Genomic DNA, 18,136 nt, shown 5'->3' on the forward strand with positions numbered 1-18,136 from the left:
TTTTAAAACGTGAAATGGATAAAACACTAAATTCCACTATAATAAATCCAGAATTCCGCCAAAACCTCCGCTGTCTGCTAAATTATATATTTCTCCGCTGATGGTCTTCTAATTCCGCCAAGTTGGCAACACTGGTTGGTTGTTCCTTCCACCATTCCTCTTCCACGATCTTGTCCCAGTCTAAATTTCGTCATCTTATGCCGCTCTTCACTGATTCAATCCATCTTGTCCTAGGTCTTCCTCTTGCTCTTTTACCCTCGCACTTTGCCTCCAGCATCTGCCTTGGAATTCTATTCTCCTCCATCCTCTTTACATGTCAAAACTACCTTAATTGATTCTTTTCAACTTTCTCATTTAGCTTTCCTATCCCAACTTCCTTCCTAAGATCACTTCTCACTCTGTCTTTTCTTGTTTTTCCTATCTTACTTTTTAGGAATTTCATCTCACGGGCTTGAATTCTACTCTCTTGCCTGTTAGTCAAAGTCCAAGTCTCAGTTGCATAATTCAGTATGGGTACATAGGACATTTTGTACATTATCTCTTTACTTTTCTGTGGCACTTCTTTACTCCAAACAAGTTTTTTTACACTTTGATAGAATGTATTACCCTGCTGTACCCTCCTGCTAATCTCCATGCCCACCCTAGCATTTTGCATTAATTCACTTCCTAGGTATTTAAAGCTGTCCACAGTTTCCAAACTCTTGACTTCCAATTTTCACTGTGCCCTTGTCTTCTTTTCCCCTCTCGACATCACCATAGTCTTGCTTTTCTCTGTACTGATTTTCATGCCATACTTCTAAATTTTTTCGTTCAGTACCTCTAGTTGTTGTTGCACTTCTTTGCTGTCCTTTCCCCAGATCGCATCATCATCTGCAAATAGCAGTCTCTTCATGTCCATAGGCTTCCTTTGTTTCCATTTCAATTTCGTCCAGGACCATAATAAACAAAAGAGGTGAGAGCACACTCTCCTGTCTTAGTCCAGTGTTATTCCTAAACCATTCTGTCTTTCCATATGGGGTCAGTACTCTGCTAACACAGTTGTTGTACATTGCTTGCACTATTTCTAACAAGGATGTATAATAAATTTGAAAATTTTCTTCTGCATGTGGGAAACTGCTTTGAATCTGCACAATGACCCTCCATTGACAATCCTTTAAAAAGAAATGTTTCCATAACTATGCACAGGTAATTTGTGAACCAGATAATTGAGAGTTTGCTTTTACTATAAAAATAATAGTGATCAAAATTGAGATTTCCAACAGTTCAAGCATGAATCATCCATCAATTTGCTACAACTTTAACAAATTTAAGATCATGAATGTGGGAAGTTTTGAGTTTTTAATTTACCAACGTTTGAAAACATCATAATAAAAACCTGACGTGGAATACAGTTGCAGAGTACCCACAATACTGAACAAGTTGGGTACACGGTTCAAGGTGTGTAGGGGTTCGGGAGATAATGGTTTTGAACCTCGCTGTTGGCAGCCCTGCAGATGGCTTTCCGTGGTTTCTCATTTTCACACCATTAAGGTCACAGATGCTTCCTTCCCAATTCTAGCCCTGTTGTATCCCATCATCGCCGTAAGACCTCTCTGAGTTGGTGTGATGTAAAACAAACAGGAAAAAAAAGTGCAAGAGAGGTTGTAGGATGATCAGACTCATAATCTGTCACTTGAAAATTTGATGATTGATCTTCAGCAATCTTTTCAAATAGATACAGTAAATACTTCACATCCATTAATTGTCAAGCTAATTTTGCTCTTTTCACCTACACCAGTTTCCTTTTCTGTACAGCAATTAATATGTTCTCATTTCCTCCTTAACTGAACTTATGCTAATTGCTGTCATTTTCTGTGTAACTTATGAGGAAAATTCTTCAACAGAAGTATGCCATGATTTCTAGCTTGATTTGCTTGTATCTTGATTGCTACAGTGGAAGTCCGCTATAGCGAGTACGGTATATAACGGGAACCCCATTATAACGACAATGTTTGTGCGTCCCTTCAAAATTCCTATATTAAACTGTGTGTTATCCTTTGGTTACAGCGAGAGCCTTATCACTCACGCATCCGTTATTACGAGCGATTAAGCGCGCACGATTTTTTCTGTTACCGTTATTTATGCACCCCGGCGATTATATTGCATGCGATCGATCACCTTCGGTATTGTTTCCTCGCTATGTCCACTAGCGAGTTCTCTCGTCGACATTCGAAGGCGATGTTGGAGTCTATTATTAATAACAAGTCTATTATTAATACCCATCAACTTCTGTTCCGTAAAGAAAATTCAAAATGAAAGATAACTTTTTTAGTAATAAATGCATAAATAACATGTCGAATAACAGTTGTTAACTCGTTAAAAATAAAGGCTGAATAAATGATCGCTTAATTTTAATGCTAAATACTGCAGTTAAGTAAGAATAGGATACACGTCTTGATATGGCAGAGTGCATCATTGATTTCAGATGTTAGTTTATATTTTCTTGCGTCTGTTAAATTATGGAAAGGCTATTGTCACGTACATTTAAAACAAGAAGGTTATCATTTCTCTACTGGCTCTCGAAGTATGTTTTCACCATACGTACTGTATAGTACAGTTAAGTTGGATCAGTGACGCTGTTTGAATAAGAAAACTGAAACATTAGCCACAAAATGTGATCGATCATCTTCGGTACGGAATAGTTTTCTCGCTATGTGCATTTGCGAGCTCTCTCGTCGACGTTCGAAAGCGATGTTGGAGTAGATTACTAATACCCGTTGACTGCTGTTTTCTAAAGAAAATTTGAAATGAAAGAGGATAACACATTTTCGTAATAAATGCGTAAATAACGTTGCCGATAGCAGTTGTTAACTCATTAAAAATAAAGACTGAAGTAAACAAACTTTTAATTTTAATGTTATATACCGATATTAAGTAAGGATGTGATACACCTCAAGATGTGGCAGAGTACATCGCTGATTTCAGAGGATAGTTTATATTTTCTTGCGTCTAGGTAAATTTCGGAAAGGCTATCACATGTAAATTTTTAACGAGGAGGTTATCATTTCTCTACATGCGTTTCAAATATGTTTTCATGATACATATACGGTTAGGTGACGCCGTGTGAAGAAGAAAACTGAAATGTTTGCCACAGAAGCCTCTGGAGTGATACCGTGTTTCTCCGAATCCAAGACAACGGTTTTTTCTCAGAATCTCAGGTGAAAAATTGAGGGTCGTCTTGCATTCGTGGCCTAACAGTAATGAACACCACTGGCAACTACCGCAGTAACAACGCTGCTTCTTTTCACCCACTGCACGCGCACACAAAACTTGTTGACAATAAACAACCGCCTGTTTATTACACATCGGTAGCACATCTGGACTTGCTTTTCTCCTTAGGACTTTGTTTAAATTGATTGGCATACCTGTTGGTTTCCTGAACCATCATTTGTATAGGCTCTCATCTATGAAGTGAGAGTATATATCAGTTGGCTGTCACTCTTCTAACTGTAACTGAACCTTTGCTTCCCCAGGAAAAAAACAGTGCAACCTAAATCATTCCTGGTTATATCACACCAACTTCAGTCTGATTTAAGTGATTGTATTTTAACTTGTTCACTGTCACTTTCACTGTGGCTATCATGTACATCTGTGTCGGTTCCAGAGGACACAGGTGAAGATGATGAAATTGACAATGAAAAATTGGGATCCTCAATATCACTACATTGGATTACTTCATCTCCTAAAAGATCCTCAAAACCCGACTCCTCTAATGGATTCGCTAATCGAGATCTCCTGGCTCGTTGTGAAGAGTCTGAACTGGAACACTCTTTGGGTAGCTGGAAGTCTGCTAATCTACGTTTCGTCTGAAACAATTCACACACATTCTTTAGCTTTCTATGCTTATAGTTGAGAATAAGATGATGAAATCTGTATATAAGTAACATTCTTACCACGATGCTGCGCGGAAAAGATGCCCAATTGTATATCCTGTAGTTACCTCACACGATGACAAGAGTATTCACACGCTGTCACAACAGATTTCCACCAGCCTACAATGATGGCTAGAGCACGATAATACTCGATCAACAATGTATAGCCCCTATTGTCCACCGCAGTTTAGCGGGACATCTAGTAAAAATGCGAGGCACTGGTGACTCATATAGCAAATAGTAAAAGTTGCATTACATCCATGCGTCACGAGTCACCCGTGCCTCGTGGTGTAAGGTAGTTGTTAAACGTACACCTGTGCCGTAGAACAACATAGATACCACCTGTGACTCGCTGTCGTACTGTTAGGCAAAGTTATCACCGTAGCAGCATAGGAATAAAATGTTTATTTTTGTCCAGCACCACATTTTTGTGCTGTATGAGTCACATGTGACTCACAAAGCAGGGAACGTGTTAAAGAAGTCGAAGATGAAATTGTGAGGTATGTGCACGAAAAGCGCTAGGGCGGAATGCCATACCGCGGCTAGTTCGTTGACCTTCAGCTTCCACTATTAGACCTATACATTGTTAGTCGCTGAAGTTGGCCGAACCCGGCAAGCGAGACGTGCGTGTAGTGGCAGCCAGTTATATCTGATGCCATGTTAAAGTAACAGTTTTATATTCAACAAAAATATTTTCGTGATGGATCGTCGTGTTGTACAGACACATGGAATAGGTATTGCCGGCAAATTTCCAACGTGTTGTCTTCGATATTATGATGCCAATTTTAAGTTAATCGCTAAAATAAAGAATAATTGTGCAGCCGAAAAAAATACGGCATAACTTAAGTCAATGTTCGGCGTCAAAAACTAGTCTAAAATGCGTACTGTATAAGAAATGCATTCATATTATTTTGCAAAGCTTTTTTTAGCCTGATTAAAATTTTTTAAAAGAAAAAGTGGGGGTCGTCTTGAATTTGGAGAAATACGGTACTACCATTTTTTTCAGAATGAAATTAAACACACACTTTCACGTAGTATCGGATTTCGAAAAATAACTAAGTAGTAAGCCGTAGTGTGGATATTAGCCACGAAATTGAAAGTTTTGAACAAACTGATTGCTGTTTCATACTGATTTGAATGTGTATGGGGGTTTTCCCGACTTTTACAAAAAATCTGATATAACGAGAACCCGCTATAGCGAGTAAATTTTTCGCTGTTATGAATCCTCGCGATAACAGACTTCTACTGTATTTGGTTATTATTTTCCATCAAAATGAGTAATTTCTATTTGCAGGAACTTTGGGTGCTGATGTAGCTGAAATGGTGTCAAGATTCAAGTTTGGCATTAAGTATGCTTCATCCAGTGATGAAAATGAAAAGGACTATGGATGGATCGATACCAGTATAGGAAAAGTAAGTTTTAGGGCATTTACGGTATTTAAAAATTATGTACAGTAATGAATTTGTAGAACGAGTTTCAAATCAATGTGAATGCTATATTCTTGAAACTAATATGAAATATCCATTTATAGTTTCCTTCAGTACATTGTACGATTTTTTTCCTCCCCGTAATCTCAAATGTTCAAAAATAATTTTAATTAATAATCACCATTATGACTCTGGGATGTCGTCTTGAGAGAAGAGTGGTACATGGACAGACAGAAGTGGAGAGTGCTCGTAAACCACACCCGGGCAACTGGAGTGGAAAACTGATGATGATGATGACCATTATGACTGTACTCATTTTAAAGAGATGTCCAGCGTTACTACAAATCTCGGTTGTTACAGTAGAACCTCAATAATTCAAAATTGGTTAATTCAAAATACTGCCACATTCGAAGAATCTCTCTCTTTCCCAGAAACACGAGGTATGGTTTTGCATGTTATTTAAATTGGTTAATTCGAAATGTGGGTAATTCATATTTCAAAGAGCAATGTTGATCCCTTTACCAAAATTCAAAATTTAATTCAAAATTTTCTTTAATTTTTTGAATAATATTTTACAGCATAATTTAATTCAGCATTTCTCTGCATCACAATAGAATGCGTCTTCCGGAAAGTGCAGGGGTAGCTTTCCGGTCTTTCACTTTGGTGTGTCTACAGTGTGCTCAGAACTGCTAAATTCGAGAGTGAAATTGTATTTCTTTTGTATCCTTGCAGTTATTTTTTTACTTAAGTTTTATCATACATTTATGTACTTTGTAGTTATTACCGGTATATTTCATTAGTACTGTATTTTAGTTTATTGGGGTAATTACACTATTTTAGTTTACGGTATGCGTGTTTGTTTTTGTATTGTGAGATGGCTATGGCTAAGCATCAATATTCTTCTAAGACATTGAGTGAGAAGATGTAAATTATAAGGGAGTTCTACAAAGGATAAAAAAAGCAAAAGCTGTAACAGCTAAAGAATTTGAAAATAATGTGTCCACAATTTTAAACATCTTTAATAAATAGTGAGAGCATAGAAGGTCAAGAAATGCAGCGTGCAAATACTGCAAAAGCGAATGTGCATTCAAGGAGCTAAACACGTCTATTTGGAAATGGAATTATTTGAATGGTTTTGGTATGTTGATGGCATGTTTATTAAGGGGAAAGTGAATGAACTGGCGCTAAAGATCGGATTGGATTTTCAGTGTTTAAACAGGTGGCTTCATTGTTTTTACGAACGCCACAATATCACGTGGCAGGCAGTGTGCGGAGAACTAGAATTTGTAAACATTGGCAATGCCAACAGTTGGCATGAAAGCATGGCTCATATCATTAATTCATATGCACGAAACAACATTTTCAATGCTGATGAAAGTGCATTGTTCTTTAATGCTGAACCAAAATGGACTTGTGGTTTTAAAGGAGAGAAATTCCATGGCGGGAAATCATACAAGGATAGGGTCAGTTTCCTTTGTTGTGATGTGGATGGAGGTATCAGACGCTTTCCATGCCATTACAAGCATCTAATACTGCCTAGATGACAAGCATACTGTTTGAGAATTGGCTGGTGTGCCAGGACAAAAAAATACTTTTCTTGTTGGATCAGTACACTGTGCACAAACATAGTTTAATGTGCATTTTCTTTTTTCCACCGGCCAACTCTATGAGCTACTTACAGCCCCTAGATAAAGGTATCATTTGATCTCTGATACCTGGCGTGTTACACCACAAATTCGCTAGAAATGTTCTGGGGGGAGAAATGCACAAGTGGAATGTGATGGATGTTCTGTGGCGTGTGACTGTTGCCTGGGATGATTTTTGTTCATTAACAATCATGAACTGCATCATCAAATGTGGATTTGGTTCCTTAAATGAGGAAGAAGAATTTGAATGTGAGGATTTCTGGCTACAGTCTGATGATGGCACAACTTTTGCCGAAAACATTGCCATGGGCCATGCGGAGACTATTTCAGAGAAGTGGGATCTTGCCATGTTGATCGCCTGCGATCATGTGATGCTAGAGGGAAATGCAAGTTTCAGCTGATACTTAACAAGGTGAAGATACAGTGCAGGCAACAACTATTCCATTGAAAAATGATGTACTTGCACTCTAACCTCTAACCGTGGTGGACTCTGTGATAAGTGCAAGTGATGCTGACAAAGCGACAATTACGGCTATGGACCATATGGAGCAGTTCGTTGCTAGTGTTTACAAAAGAAAAGATAAAGCAACCTCTCATAAAATAAACAGATTTAATGAATGAAAAGCATAAATAAAGAATATATAAAAAGAAATCACAGATAACACAAAGATGTACATTACATAATTAAAACATTTGAGTCTTGGCCATGAAGTGGCAACAAAATAATAAACTTTACGGAGTTCGCGTTGCCATTGCTTTAGCTTATTAGGCTTTGCGATAAATTTGAACAGGTTATTTACGTAACGCTTATGCACAGCATTTATATCTTATGATGTTAAGAACAGAAATACATCGCAGCTTTGTAAATTAAATCTATCATCAATTCCCTCGCATATGGGATATACCGTATTTACACGAATAGTACCCGCATATATATTTTTGAATTTGATGCAGGAAATTGGGGTTCTGGTTTTATTTGCGTGACTGTTGGCAGTCTTTTTTTTCAAAATGAGCTATCCTAAAGTAAGTTTGCGGGTATTATTCGGTGGCGGGGATTATTTGCGTAAATACGGTAATTACACATAAATATAACTGCTGGACCATTGGTTGCCATGCAAAAATTTAACGAGATGCGATAAGATATAATCTAACCTCTGAAATCAGAGATCCGCTCTGCCATAGCTTGAGGTGTATTACATTCTTACGTAATTTCAGTGTAGAGTATTAAAATTAAGCAATTGTTTATATATAGACAAAAGTTCCATTTTAGCCAAGGGCCCTAAACACGATTGTCCTAATTTTAACACTCTGAATGCAGCCATCACTACAACAGTAGAAGCAGAATTAACCATTACCATTAGCAAATTGCCAGCAGACAAACAAGACGAAGTATGAATTGAAGTAAAAAGAAAATTAAACTCCATTCTTAACCCAAAAAACAATATTAACTCCTGTCATTCACCCCTTACTACTCATGATGACAATAGCAACAAGGATTCGATTCTCATACAAAAGTAAATACATACTCTCAAAAAGAAAATCAATTGTAATAATCTTATAATTATGATGTCATAATGGTCAAAAATAAATATGTAGGGAAAACAAATCAATTTTTTTAAAGATAGCTCATTCTCTACAGTAAAGAAGGACCCTACCCCGAGAATCCAACATCACCTTAAGCAGACTCTCAAGAATACTTCATATGCATTGACAGATCAAGAAAAAACTAAATTAATTAATATGAACCCAGGTTTAGCCACCGCCAACTCTCCAAGATATACAAAACCGGCATCCCCATTCGCCCGATCATTGACTATAGACTGAGTCCGTTATATAAAGCATCATAATTCATTCAAAGATTTTTAGAAGGAACTATAATTTTTTGTTGAACAAATCCGTCAAAAACACTAAAGAATTGATCGATAAATTTAAAAAGTTTAACATTCAATCCAATCATTCTCTCCCCTCATTTGATATTGTAAACATGTATCCTAGTATACAAATCTCCAAGGTATACCTCATCATTCAAAACAATTTAAGCATATACAGCGGCCTAAGTATATTAGAAATACAGGATTTCATGTCTATGCTTAAATTAGTTATAGGCAACAATTATTTCACTTTCGATAGTGTTATTTATCAACAAGAAGGATTGGCTATGGGATCGCCGGCCTCAGGTATCTTAGCCGAGATTTACTTTGATTTTTTGGAACACACCAAAATTGATGATAATAATAATAATAATAACTTTGACGTCATCCTTGTCTGGGCAAGATAAGTAGATGACACCATAGTAATTATGTATGAGAACATCACAGACACTGCTACTACCCTCATTAATCTAAATAACATTGACCCGCATATAAAAATCAACTTGAATCTGAAATTGAACAAAATTAATGTTTAGACTTAACTATTACCAGACACCCAAGCTACTTAAGATATAAGATTTTCAGAAAACCCACCCAAACAGTCACTACAATCCGTCAAGATTCTTCACACCCCCAAATTCACAAACAAGTAGCGTACAACAGTATGGTGTACCGAGTCTTCAGTGTTCCAGTGTCTAGAAGAGACCTTAAAAATGAGTTGAACACCATTCGTAATATAGCTAAATCTAATGGATACAACAGTTTCTTTGTTGAAAAAAGAATCAATAAATATAAATATCGCCCCTTTAACACTTTGAAAAAGATAATCAAAACAACTCCTCCCTTTCTATCTTTACGTTCAATTAACAAATTTATAAAGTCACCAACATCTTTAAAAAGCATTATGTAAAAGTAGTTTTCAAAACCAACAATAGGAAAGCACAAGTCTTACATAATGCCACATCCATAAACAAGCTCAATAGTTTTTCAAAATCAGGTGTATACAGGATTATTTGCAACAGTTGTAATTCTTCTTACGTTGGACAGACGGGAGGAATTTTAATATAAGGTGCTTGGAACACGTCAGTGCCCCGAAGTACAATAAATTTTCAGCTGTACGACAGCATATGCATGACTATAATCACAAATTCACAGATATAAAACAAGATATGGAAATTCTCAAAATCATCAGCAAAGGACCCCTCCTTAACATTACTGAAAGCTGCTTCATACATATAGATCAATATTTTAACCTGAATCATCATCCTAATGACATTTCAGAAAATCCAAATATACTATTTGACCTTCTAATTCCCATTTTTAGAAACGTCAAACCAACAAGTCATAATTCAGTTTTTCATAATATTCACAGCACCTTTCCTCAGCAGCCATCTTTTTTCCCATGTCCTTCGGCCCTGCCTATAATATATAATTTCGTGTGGCTATTTCTAGCCGAGTACAGCCCTTGTAAGGCAGACCCTCCGATGAGGGTGGGCGGCATCTGCCATATGTAAGTAACTGCGTGTTATTGTGGTGGAGGATAGTGTTATGTGTGGTGTGTGAGTTGCAGGGATGTCGGGGACAGCACAAACACCCAGCCCCCGGGCTTTTGGAATTAACCAATGAAGGTTAAAATCCCCGACCCGGCCGGGAATCGAACCCGGGACCCCCTAAACCGAAGGTCAGTACGCTGCCCATTCAGCCAACGAGTCGGACGGCCCTGCCTTAATTCCCCCCTTCCCCTTCCCCTCCGCCCCTCCTCTCCTTTCCCTGACCTCTCCCCTTGCCCCATCCCCTCGCCCCTTGCCCCGCCTCTCTTTCCTTGCCTCGGCCCTTCCTTTTCCTTTGAATCTCACAACTGTTAGTGTGAGGCACACAGCAGTACACCACGCACTACATGCCACATATAACCTGTGCCATTTGACTGACACACACACTCTCTCTCTCTCTCTCTCTCTCTCTCTCTCTCTCTCCATTAATTTTATCTAATTTCATCTATCATTTATTCAGGTTAACTTCATGGACACCACAATGAATTACGAATTTATACCAGCCACAAATTAAGAACGAGTCAGTTTTAACCATATCTTCATGTACCATCCTGACAATGTCCAACAGCATTTCAGCACGATTTTAACAAACACTACGGGCACATTTCATTTTATTCACGTTGGTTGATGTAGAAACACCATCTAGCAGTTCTGCGTCAGCTGGTGGTTATTTACAGTGGCTTGCATACTGCCAACACCACTCAAGTAGATTTAGTGATTGATGATCTGACTACAGAATCACCATTTACCAGTTCCCGTTTTGCAATTGAAATTGTAATGGTTAGCAGTGATGGAACTAACAGTTCTATGAATATCAATTCAAGAAAGAGTCTGTATGATGAGCATACTCCAGATGCTAAGAATTTTAGAGCCTAATTTATTTTTTAGATTTTACACTTAGTTCATCCCAGATTTTAATGTTAATTGTGTGTTTTGTACATTAGTTTTCGTGTCAGTTGTGTATTTTTACATTTGTTTAGTTATTAGATGTATTATATTAAGGCTGAAGATGGCCAGCCAAGACCGAACCTTGTCCCTACTTTAGTAATGTAATTCAGTAATATTGCATAATTACAGTATTGAGAAAGGTGGACCCTACAACATTAATTTAATAATTATTATTGTGATCACAATTCAATATGGATCAAAACCATGAAGTTTATATCCTATGATTAGTTTAATATTTATGTACATTTTTATAATTATGTGCACTCTAGTATGCTTAGTAGAAAAATGTCTGGTCCACAGGGTATGTGACAAGTTCAAGCATCCGATCAGCAGTGTGTTGACGCTAATCAAGAGGAAGAAAAGGAAGAGGTTCAATACTTCCCCCTCTTCTTACTTGTCATCATTGTCTTACATTTAGATGTTCAGGTTGCTCATAGGCGTCAAACTGAAAGACCTGCACCAAGGGAAGGGTTGGGAAGAGCATGTAAATGAAGTAGTCCCTAGGCCTCACAAATCTAATATCGTTAGGGTCAGAAGGAAACAAGAGTTGACCAAGGTAGATCTGATAAGAAAGATGAAAGTGAGGAGCCTGGCACAAGTAAGTGGTAGCAAACCCAGAGTTGCCAAGAGGAGCTGTGGATGTCAGCTCATGCTCCCAAGTTGACAGCCCCTGGTCCCACTTTCATTTGCTTCTTATGACAGGCAAGGGATACCACGGATGTAGTCTACTGCCCCCACCCACAGAGGGTAGGAAAGAAAGAACCCAATGGGTAGATGTAATAGAAAGGAACAAACAAGTGACAGATCAAGTCTATATATAGAAAGACAGTAATATGAACAGGAAATGTAATAGGATAATTCCAATGACAGGTCAATTTGAGAAGATAGAGCCCTATTTGAAGATTTGCAAATTGTCCTTGTTCTTCACTGTTTTCATGTTTGTCCTTGTCTCCTTTTCTGTTGCTTCCTCTTACTGTGCTGACTTGTCACTGTGTTTATTGTGTTGTGTGTTCATGTTCCTGTCTTTCTATACAACTTCAAAGAGCAATAATGTAAGATGTCTTCAACTAGGGGTGTGTTAGTGAAAGACTGAAATGTCAGAGGTGGAGATGTTAGAAGACCTTACGCTTCATTTTGCTAGGGGAGCATTAAAGGATGAAGGGGGAACTATGAGAATGGGCCTTATTCTTGAAATGGTGATTTTTTTTAAGGAGATACTTTATAGAACTATGAATGTGATGTTATTCTTCTTTTTAGCATATTCCATATTCTGTTCTAATATCTTTGGTTATTTTCCCCTTAGCTTGATATGGATGTTTCTCACCTCGAAGCAAACTTCATTGCACTGCTGAAAGATGTGGACAGCCTTCGTCCGAAGAGAGAAGGACCTTTTATTACAAGGTGTTTGTTAATTAGTGCTCCATCTGTGGAAAGGTTAAAAGTGAATCTCGAGCCTTATCTAGGTGTAGAGAAAGACCAGGATATTAGAATTGAAGAAGAGGAAGAGGAGGAGGTAGAAGAAGAGGAGGAAGAGGAGGGGAAGGAAAAGAGAGAATCATCTGCAGTAACCTCAGGACAGTAAATGGCTTGTATAAAGTATAGATGTATGTAGAGAAGTGCAATAGATTTTAGCACTAAATTTAGTACAAATGCTGAAGTATATGTTTTCATTTATTCTCATGTGAAGATTTTATATTCATACATCTTGTTTATTTATGAATCCCACAACTAAAACATATTAGTGTTTGATCTCTTTCTCCCTCTTCTTCCCTATCCCCTCCTATCTATCTATATAAATAAAATTATAATTTTGTTTGTACACTTCAAATTTTTGCCCCCTACTTTCTTTTTATCTCGGATTAAGTAGCCTAAATAGGTTCAGTTCCGTTTTAATCTAATATCTGCCTGTTTGTGTGTTACATTACAGGTAAATGGCTTAACAGACTTTTTTGAAACTCTGTGTTCAGGGATAGCCAGGTTGTACACTAGGCTGTATGTTATCTTATTAATATACAATGGTAACAATATTAAGAGAGTCAAAATGTGAAGTACCTTATTTTTCCTTTAATATTAGAGCAAAAAAATTTTACTTAATAAATGTTGTGAAAAATATCATTTTCAATCTTTTTGTTTGATGCTTTGTAGCATACGAGGAAAATATTCGAGATATTTGCTATTATTACATTTATGCAAACTTCCAAATACCTCCAGAAATGTTAGTTCTATCTAGAAACTGTCCATAATAGACGTTACAAAAAAATTCCAATCATTCACAGTAGTATGCAAATTAATCCAAACAAGATACGGAAAAGTGTTGTCATAACAAACGTTGTAAAAACTACTGAAAATCAGTTCTGCAGTTACAGAAAGTCATAACGTAATGCTTTATGTGACTTCCTTTGTTCTTCACAACGACGACATGTTTTGGCATAGATTCCGCCGTTTTTTTTGCAAATATTCTCGATCTCTTCATTGCCCGACTCGTTGGCTGAATGGTCAGCGTACTGGCGTTCGGTTCAGAGGGTACCGGGTTCGATTCCCGGCCGGGTCGGGGATTTTAATCGCTTCTGATGAATTATTCTGGCTTGGGGACTGGGTGTTTGTGTCTGTCCCAACACTCTCATGTTCATATTCCGACAATATACCACACTACCAACCACCACAGAAACACGTAATAGTGATTACATCCCTCCATATAAGTGTAGGAGTCAGGAAGGGTATCCGGCCGTAAAACCGGGCCAAATCAACATGTGCGACACAGTTTGCACTCGCAACCCCACAGGTGTGGGAAAAAGCGGTAGGAAAAGCAGATTGTCGATCTCTTCATCATGAAACCACACCAGCAAACATATCAAGCTCACTTTTATGAATCTATCCAGTTTCACCATTCTCTTCTTACAAATGGCCCATAAATTTTTGGTGGGGTTGATATAGAGTTGCTGGGCCAAGGGAGCACTTCAATGTTTTTTCCTCCAAAGAATTTGTTGACCATGGTTTCCCATTTTCGCATCAGGCAAATTCTGGGGCTGGACCTTTATTATGGCCACGGTCGCTTCCTTCCCACTCTTAGCCCTTTCCTATTCCATCATCGCCATAAGACCCATCTGTGTCGGTGCGACGCAAGGCAAAGTTGTAAAAAAATAGACCTTTTTGAATGTGTGGCATGATGCAAGATCTTGTTGAAAAACACTTTCAGCATCTGGATGCACTACCTTCATTCGAAGTATTTCTGTGTACTGGTTACTGTTAATCATACCCTTGACAAGGACTGACAGTCCTGGTCCCTTTTACATAAAAATCCCCATTATGGAGGATGTTTGTTGAATGCGGGCCAGTGAGATCTTCTCTCATGTTTCCTTATGCACATAAGGAATGCATTGACTACAAACTTTGAAATAGCTCTCATCTTCCAGTCTGCCACAGTCCAGTCTTTATGTAATTCAGTCCATATCACTTTTATGCATAGCATCCGTCAGAAGCTGCTTCATTGCTGGTTGCGTGCTCTTCTTTCTGCCTCCAACATTCTATGGTGAACTGTTGTAGCACAAACATTTTGCCCACTTTGACTTAAACCTCAGTTTAGGTAAACAGTTGAAAGCTTTTTTTTTTTAAATACTCTTCTTAAGGAACAAATGGTCTTCTTTTGGTGTAGTCTTGCATTTCCGACAACTGTTTTTGTCTTTCAGTGGTAAAAACAACTTGGTTTCTCGGTATTTACCGTAGCCACACCAACACCCCATTGTTAAGCAGTTTCTCACAATATTTTAACATTTTCCCAGGGTGGTATCCATTATCAATGTACAGTGCAATGACACAGTACTGAAAACACATACAACTTACCCGAAGACATTCAGCTAATTACTGCATTATAGAGAACATTAAGTAATACCCAATAATGTTAATAAATAATACTGCCATACGCCTTCAATGCATGTAACTTGTATGCGTGAACAGTATTTAGTGAGAACATGTGATTCTGCTGTTATTAGTTATAATTAGTCTTGGAAATGACTATGTTCGGATTAATTTGTACGTTATTGTATGTCCCATACATTTTTACCATATGGTCGATAATAGAGATATCAGAAAATGAAAATTTAAAAGTCCACATTTTCAATACAAAATAACATTGAACTAATTAAGTTACAACATTTACTTGGGACTAGTTTCGACGCTGATGTGCGTCATATTCAGCCACTAATGAGAACAAGCAATCGTACATAAATGAATCAAAACATATTTCATTAAAGCGTTGCACTTTTAAAACACTTGATATTGAGCTTATGATGTCCATAAGAAAAGAAAAACTTCTTATAATCACAAGATAAAAGTCTACAGTAGTCAGCCACATTTGAAATGACACATAAATTCAACAGGAAGCTGTTGTCTTGCAGATATGGCAGGGGACTGCTAAAGGCTAAGGAAGATAACTCTGATAGAAAATTTTCTCTAAGTTAGGCCCAGTTAGTCAGTTTGAAGAATAAATAAAATCGCTTTCAAAATTTATATTAGCCTCGGATGCAAAGTGGACAATAGCACCCGCAGAGCCTTGCCAGGTATAATGTACAGATCCTTGGACTGAGTGAAACTAAATGGAAAGGTAAGGCAAATAAAAAGAATTGGCATTACCAGAATCTTAGTCCAAAAATATTCTTGTAGGAAATTATGAAACAGTGAAGCGCAGTAGGCATATTTAAGATCATTAACATAACAAGGACTGTCCTCTTATAGGATAAACCGTTTAAATTAATCGTTTTTTAAACAGTTGATTTAAATGGCTTATCCTATAAATTTTTGTTCTGATTATAATAATCTATATATTTAAAACAGTAGACTGATTTTTGTTGCCGCGAGTTTGTGGGAACGGCTGAGCTGATTGACATCGTAAAGAATTCTGACAAAAGCTCTTGGCCTGTGGATTTGCAGAGTGTTTTTAAAAGCATAAACATTTTTCGCCGTATATTTTTAAATTATTAAAGAAAAATGTAGCATTCTGATTGGCCAAAGCACTCGCCAATAGTTCAGGCTACATGCTGGTCCACTGCCGGCCATGTGCGTGACAGGAATTCTGAAAGGCGTACATGTCTGATATAATGTTTCCTTGCTGTAGTCTACATAACTGAGCGGTCACTCATGGATTTGTGGTTTGTCAAGAGTATTTCAGGTTGTTTTCACAAACATTCATAAATCATCATTTTCCAGCTCCAGTTTCCTGGGTGTGCTGTACAAGTACTTGCCATTTCTTTCTGTCAGAGTAGAGTAGAGTTTCTCTTCCTCTAAATTTCACATTTTGGCCTGCCTACTGGGCTTTCTCTGTCACAAACATTGTCCATCTACTTTACTGACATGGAAACCCAAAGAATTGTACTTTTACTAGGTGATAGGAATTGCTTATTTAGAGTAGTTTCATACTGTTTATATCAAAATGAAGTACGTCATTGTGAGGTACGTTTGCACATTGTTGCAAAAATTGTTGCTGATTGGAATAATGATAAGGATTTTATTATTGGCAATCAGTCTTATAGCCTTCTCCTAAAAATCCAACATTAGTATGAAAGTCTCATGTCTCTGGATGGTGAATATATTTATTATTATTATGTACACAGTTCATCACACTACTAACCACCATAGGAGCATGCAGAAATGAATATATCCCTCCACATGGGGTTAGAAATTATGTTGAAATATTTTTGTAATAATTATTATCTACTGTATATACGAGGGTTGGCACTTTAATAGTGGCAACTATTTAATTATGACTGATACAAAAGAGATACATGTTTTACTGTCCTTCAGAGTAGTTACCAGCATTGTGTACAGCCCCCTGTCAGCGATGTGGAAGTCGTAGGATACCTTTAATAGTGTATGTTGTGTTGATAGTTCAAATGGAGTAGTCTTCTGCCTGACGAATCTCTGGAACAGTTCTGAAGAGAATGCCGTGAAGTGGTTCCCTCATCTTAGGAATCAAATCGGAGTCACAAAGGCTTAAGTACGTGAAGTATAGGGAATTGTACAGAAGTTACCAGCCCCATCGACCAAACAAATCAGCCACAGCTTGCGCTGTATGCGGTCGAGTGTTGTCGTGCAAAGTGATGGATGAGTTCTGCAGAAAGTGGTGCCGCGTCTTTCTCAAAGCTGGTAGGAGGTTGTGTTCCAATGAACAGTAATACTGTGCACTGACGGTCAGTTGTAGAGGAACGTAAAGTTACACCATCACAGTCGTACACGAGAATAATTATAACTTTCACATTGCTGGGGTTCTGACAAACTTGTGATCTTAGTGGTGACCCGTAATGACGCCATTTGTTCAATTGTGGTTCGTACGATTTGGCCCATGTCTCATCCAGCGTAATGATATGGCGTAAGAAAGCCTCTCCTTGCCGCTGACAGTGCTCCAAGTGGTTACGAGCAGAGTCTATCATAACCATTTCTGCATTTCCCTCAGATCACATGGAACCCCTCATGATGCAATTTTTCCCATACCCAGGCATTGCATAAAAATGTGAAGTACAGTCGCATGCGCTAATCCGGTGTCTCGGGCCACCTCACGAATTGTATGGCGTCGATCAGTGTCCAGTAACGTGGTGAGAACATGCACTTCTTCACTGACACTAGGACGACCTGGCCGACGCATGTCTGCCACATTTTGGCGTCCCTCGTTGAAGGCTTTCACCCCCTGTGCCACTGTTCTGTAAGGCAATGCAGATTTCCAGGAAGCCTCTTGAATACCTCAATGACACTGTCGTGCTGTATGGCCTCTGGCACATTCAATCTTTATCCAA

General features: G+C 38.0%; 1 protein-coding gene across 1 annotated transcript in view; it reads left to right on the forward strand.

The window, feature by feature from the left end:
• The window catches only part of mRpL1 (mitochondrial ribosomal protein L1), a 51,134-nt gene extending 37,665 nt beyond the window's left edge, over positions 1–13,469 (forward strand). The window contains exons 6-7 of the mRNA XM_067148557.2: positions 5,206–5,324; positions 12,658–13,469. Coding sequence (XP_067004658.1) covers positions 5,206–5,324; positions 12,658–12,936 — 398 coding nt within the window. The 3' untranslated portion in view covers positions 12,937–13,469. The remainder of the gene's footprint in view (positions 1–5,205; positions 5,325–12,657) is intronic.
• Positions 13,470–18,136: the final 4,667 nt, after the last annotated feature.

Source organism: Anabrus simplex, chromosome 1, assembly GCF_040414725.1.
Source record: "Anabrus simplex isolate iqAnaSimp1 chromosome 1, ASM4041472v1, whole genome shotgun sequence".
Classification (NCBI taxonomy): domain Eukaryota; kingdom Metazoa; phylum Arthropoda; class Insecta; order Orthoptera; family Tettigoniidae; genus Anabrus; species Anabrus simplex.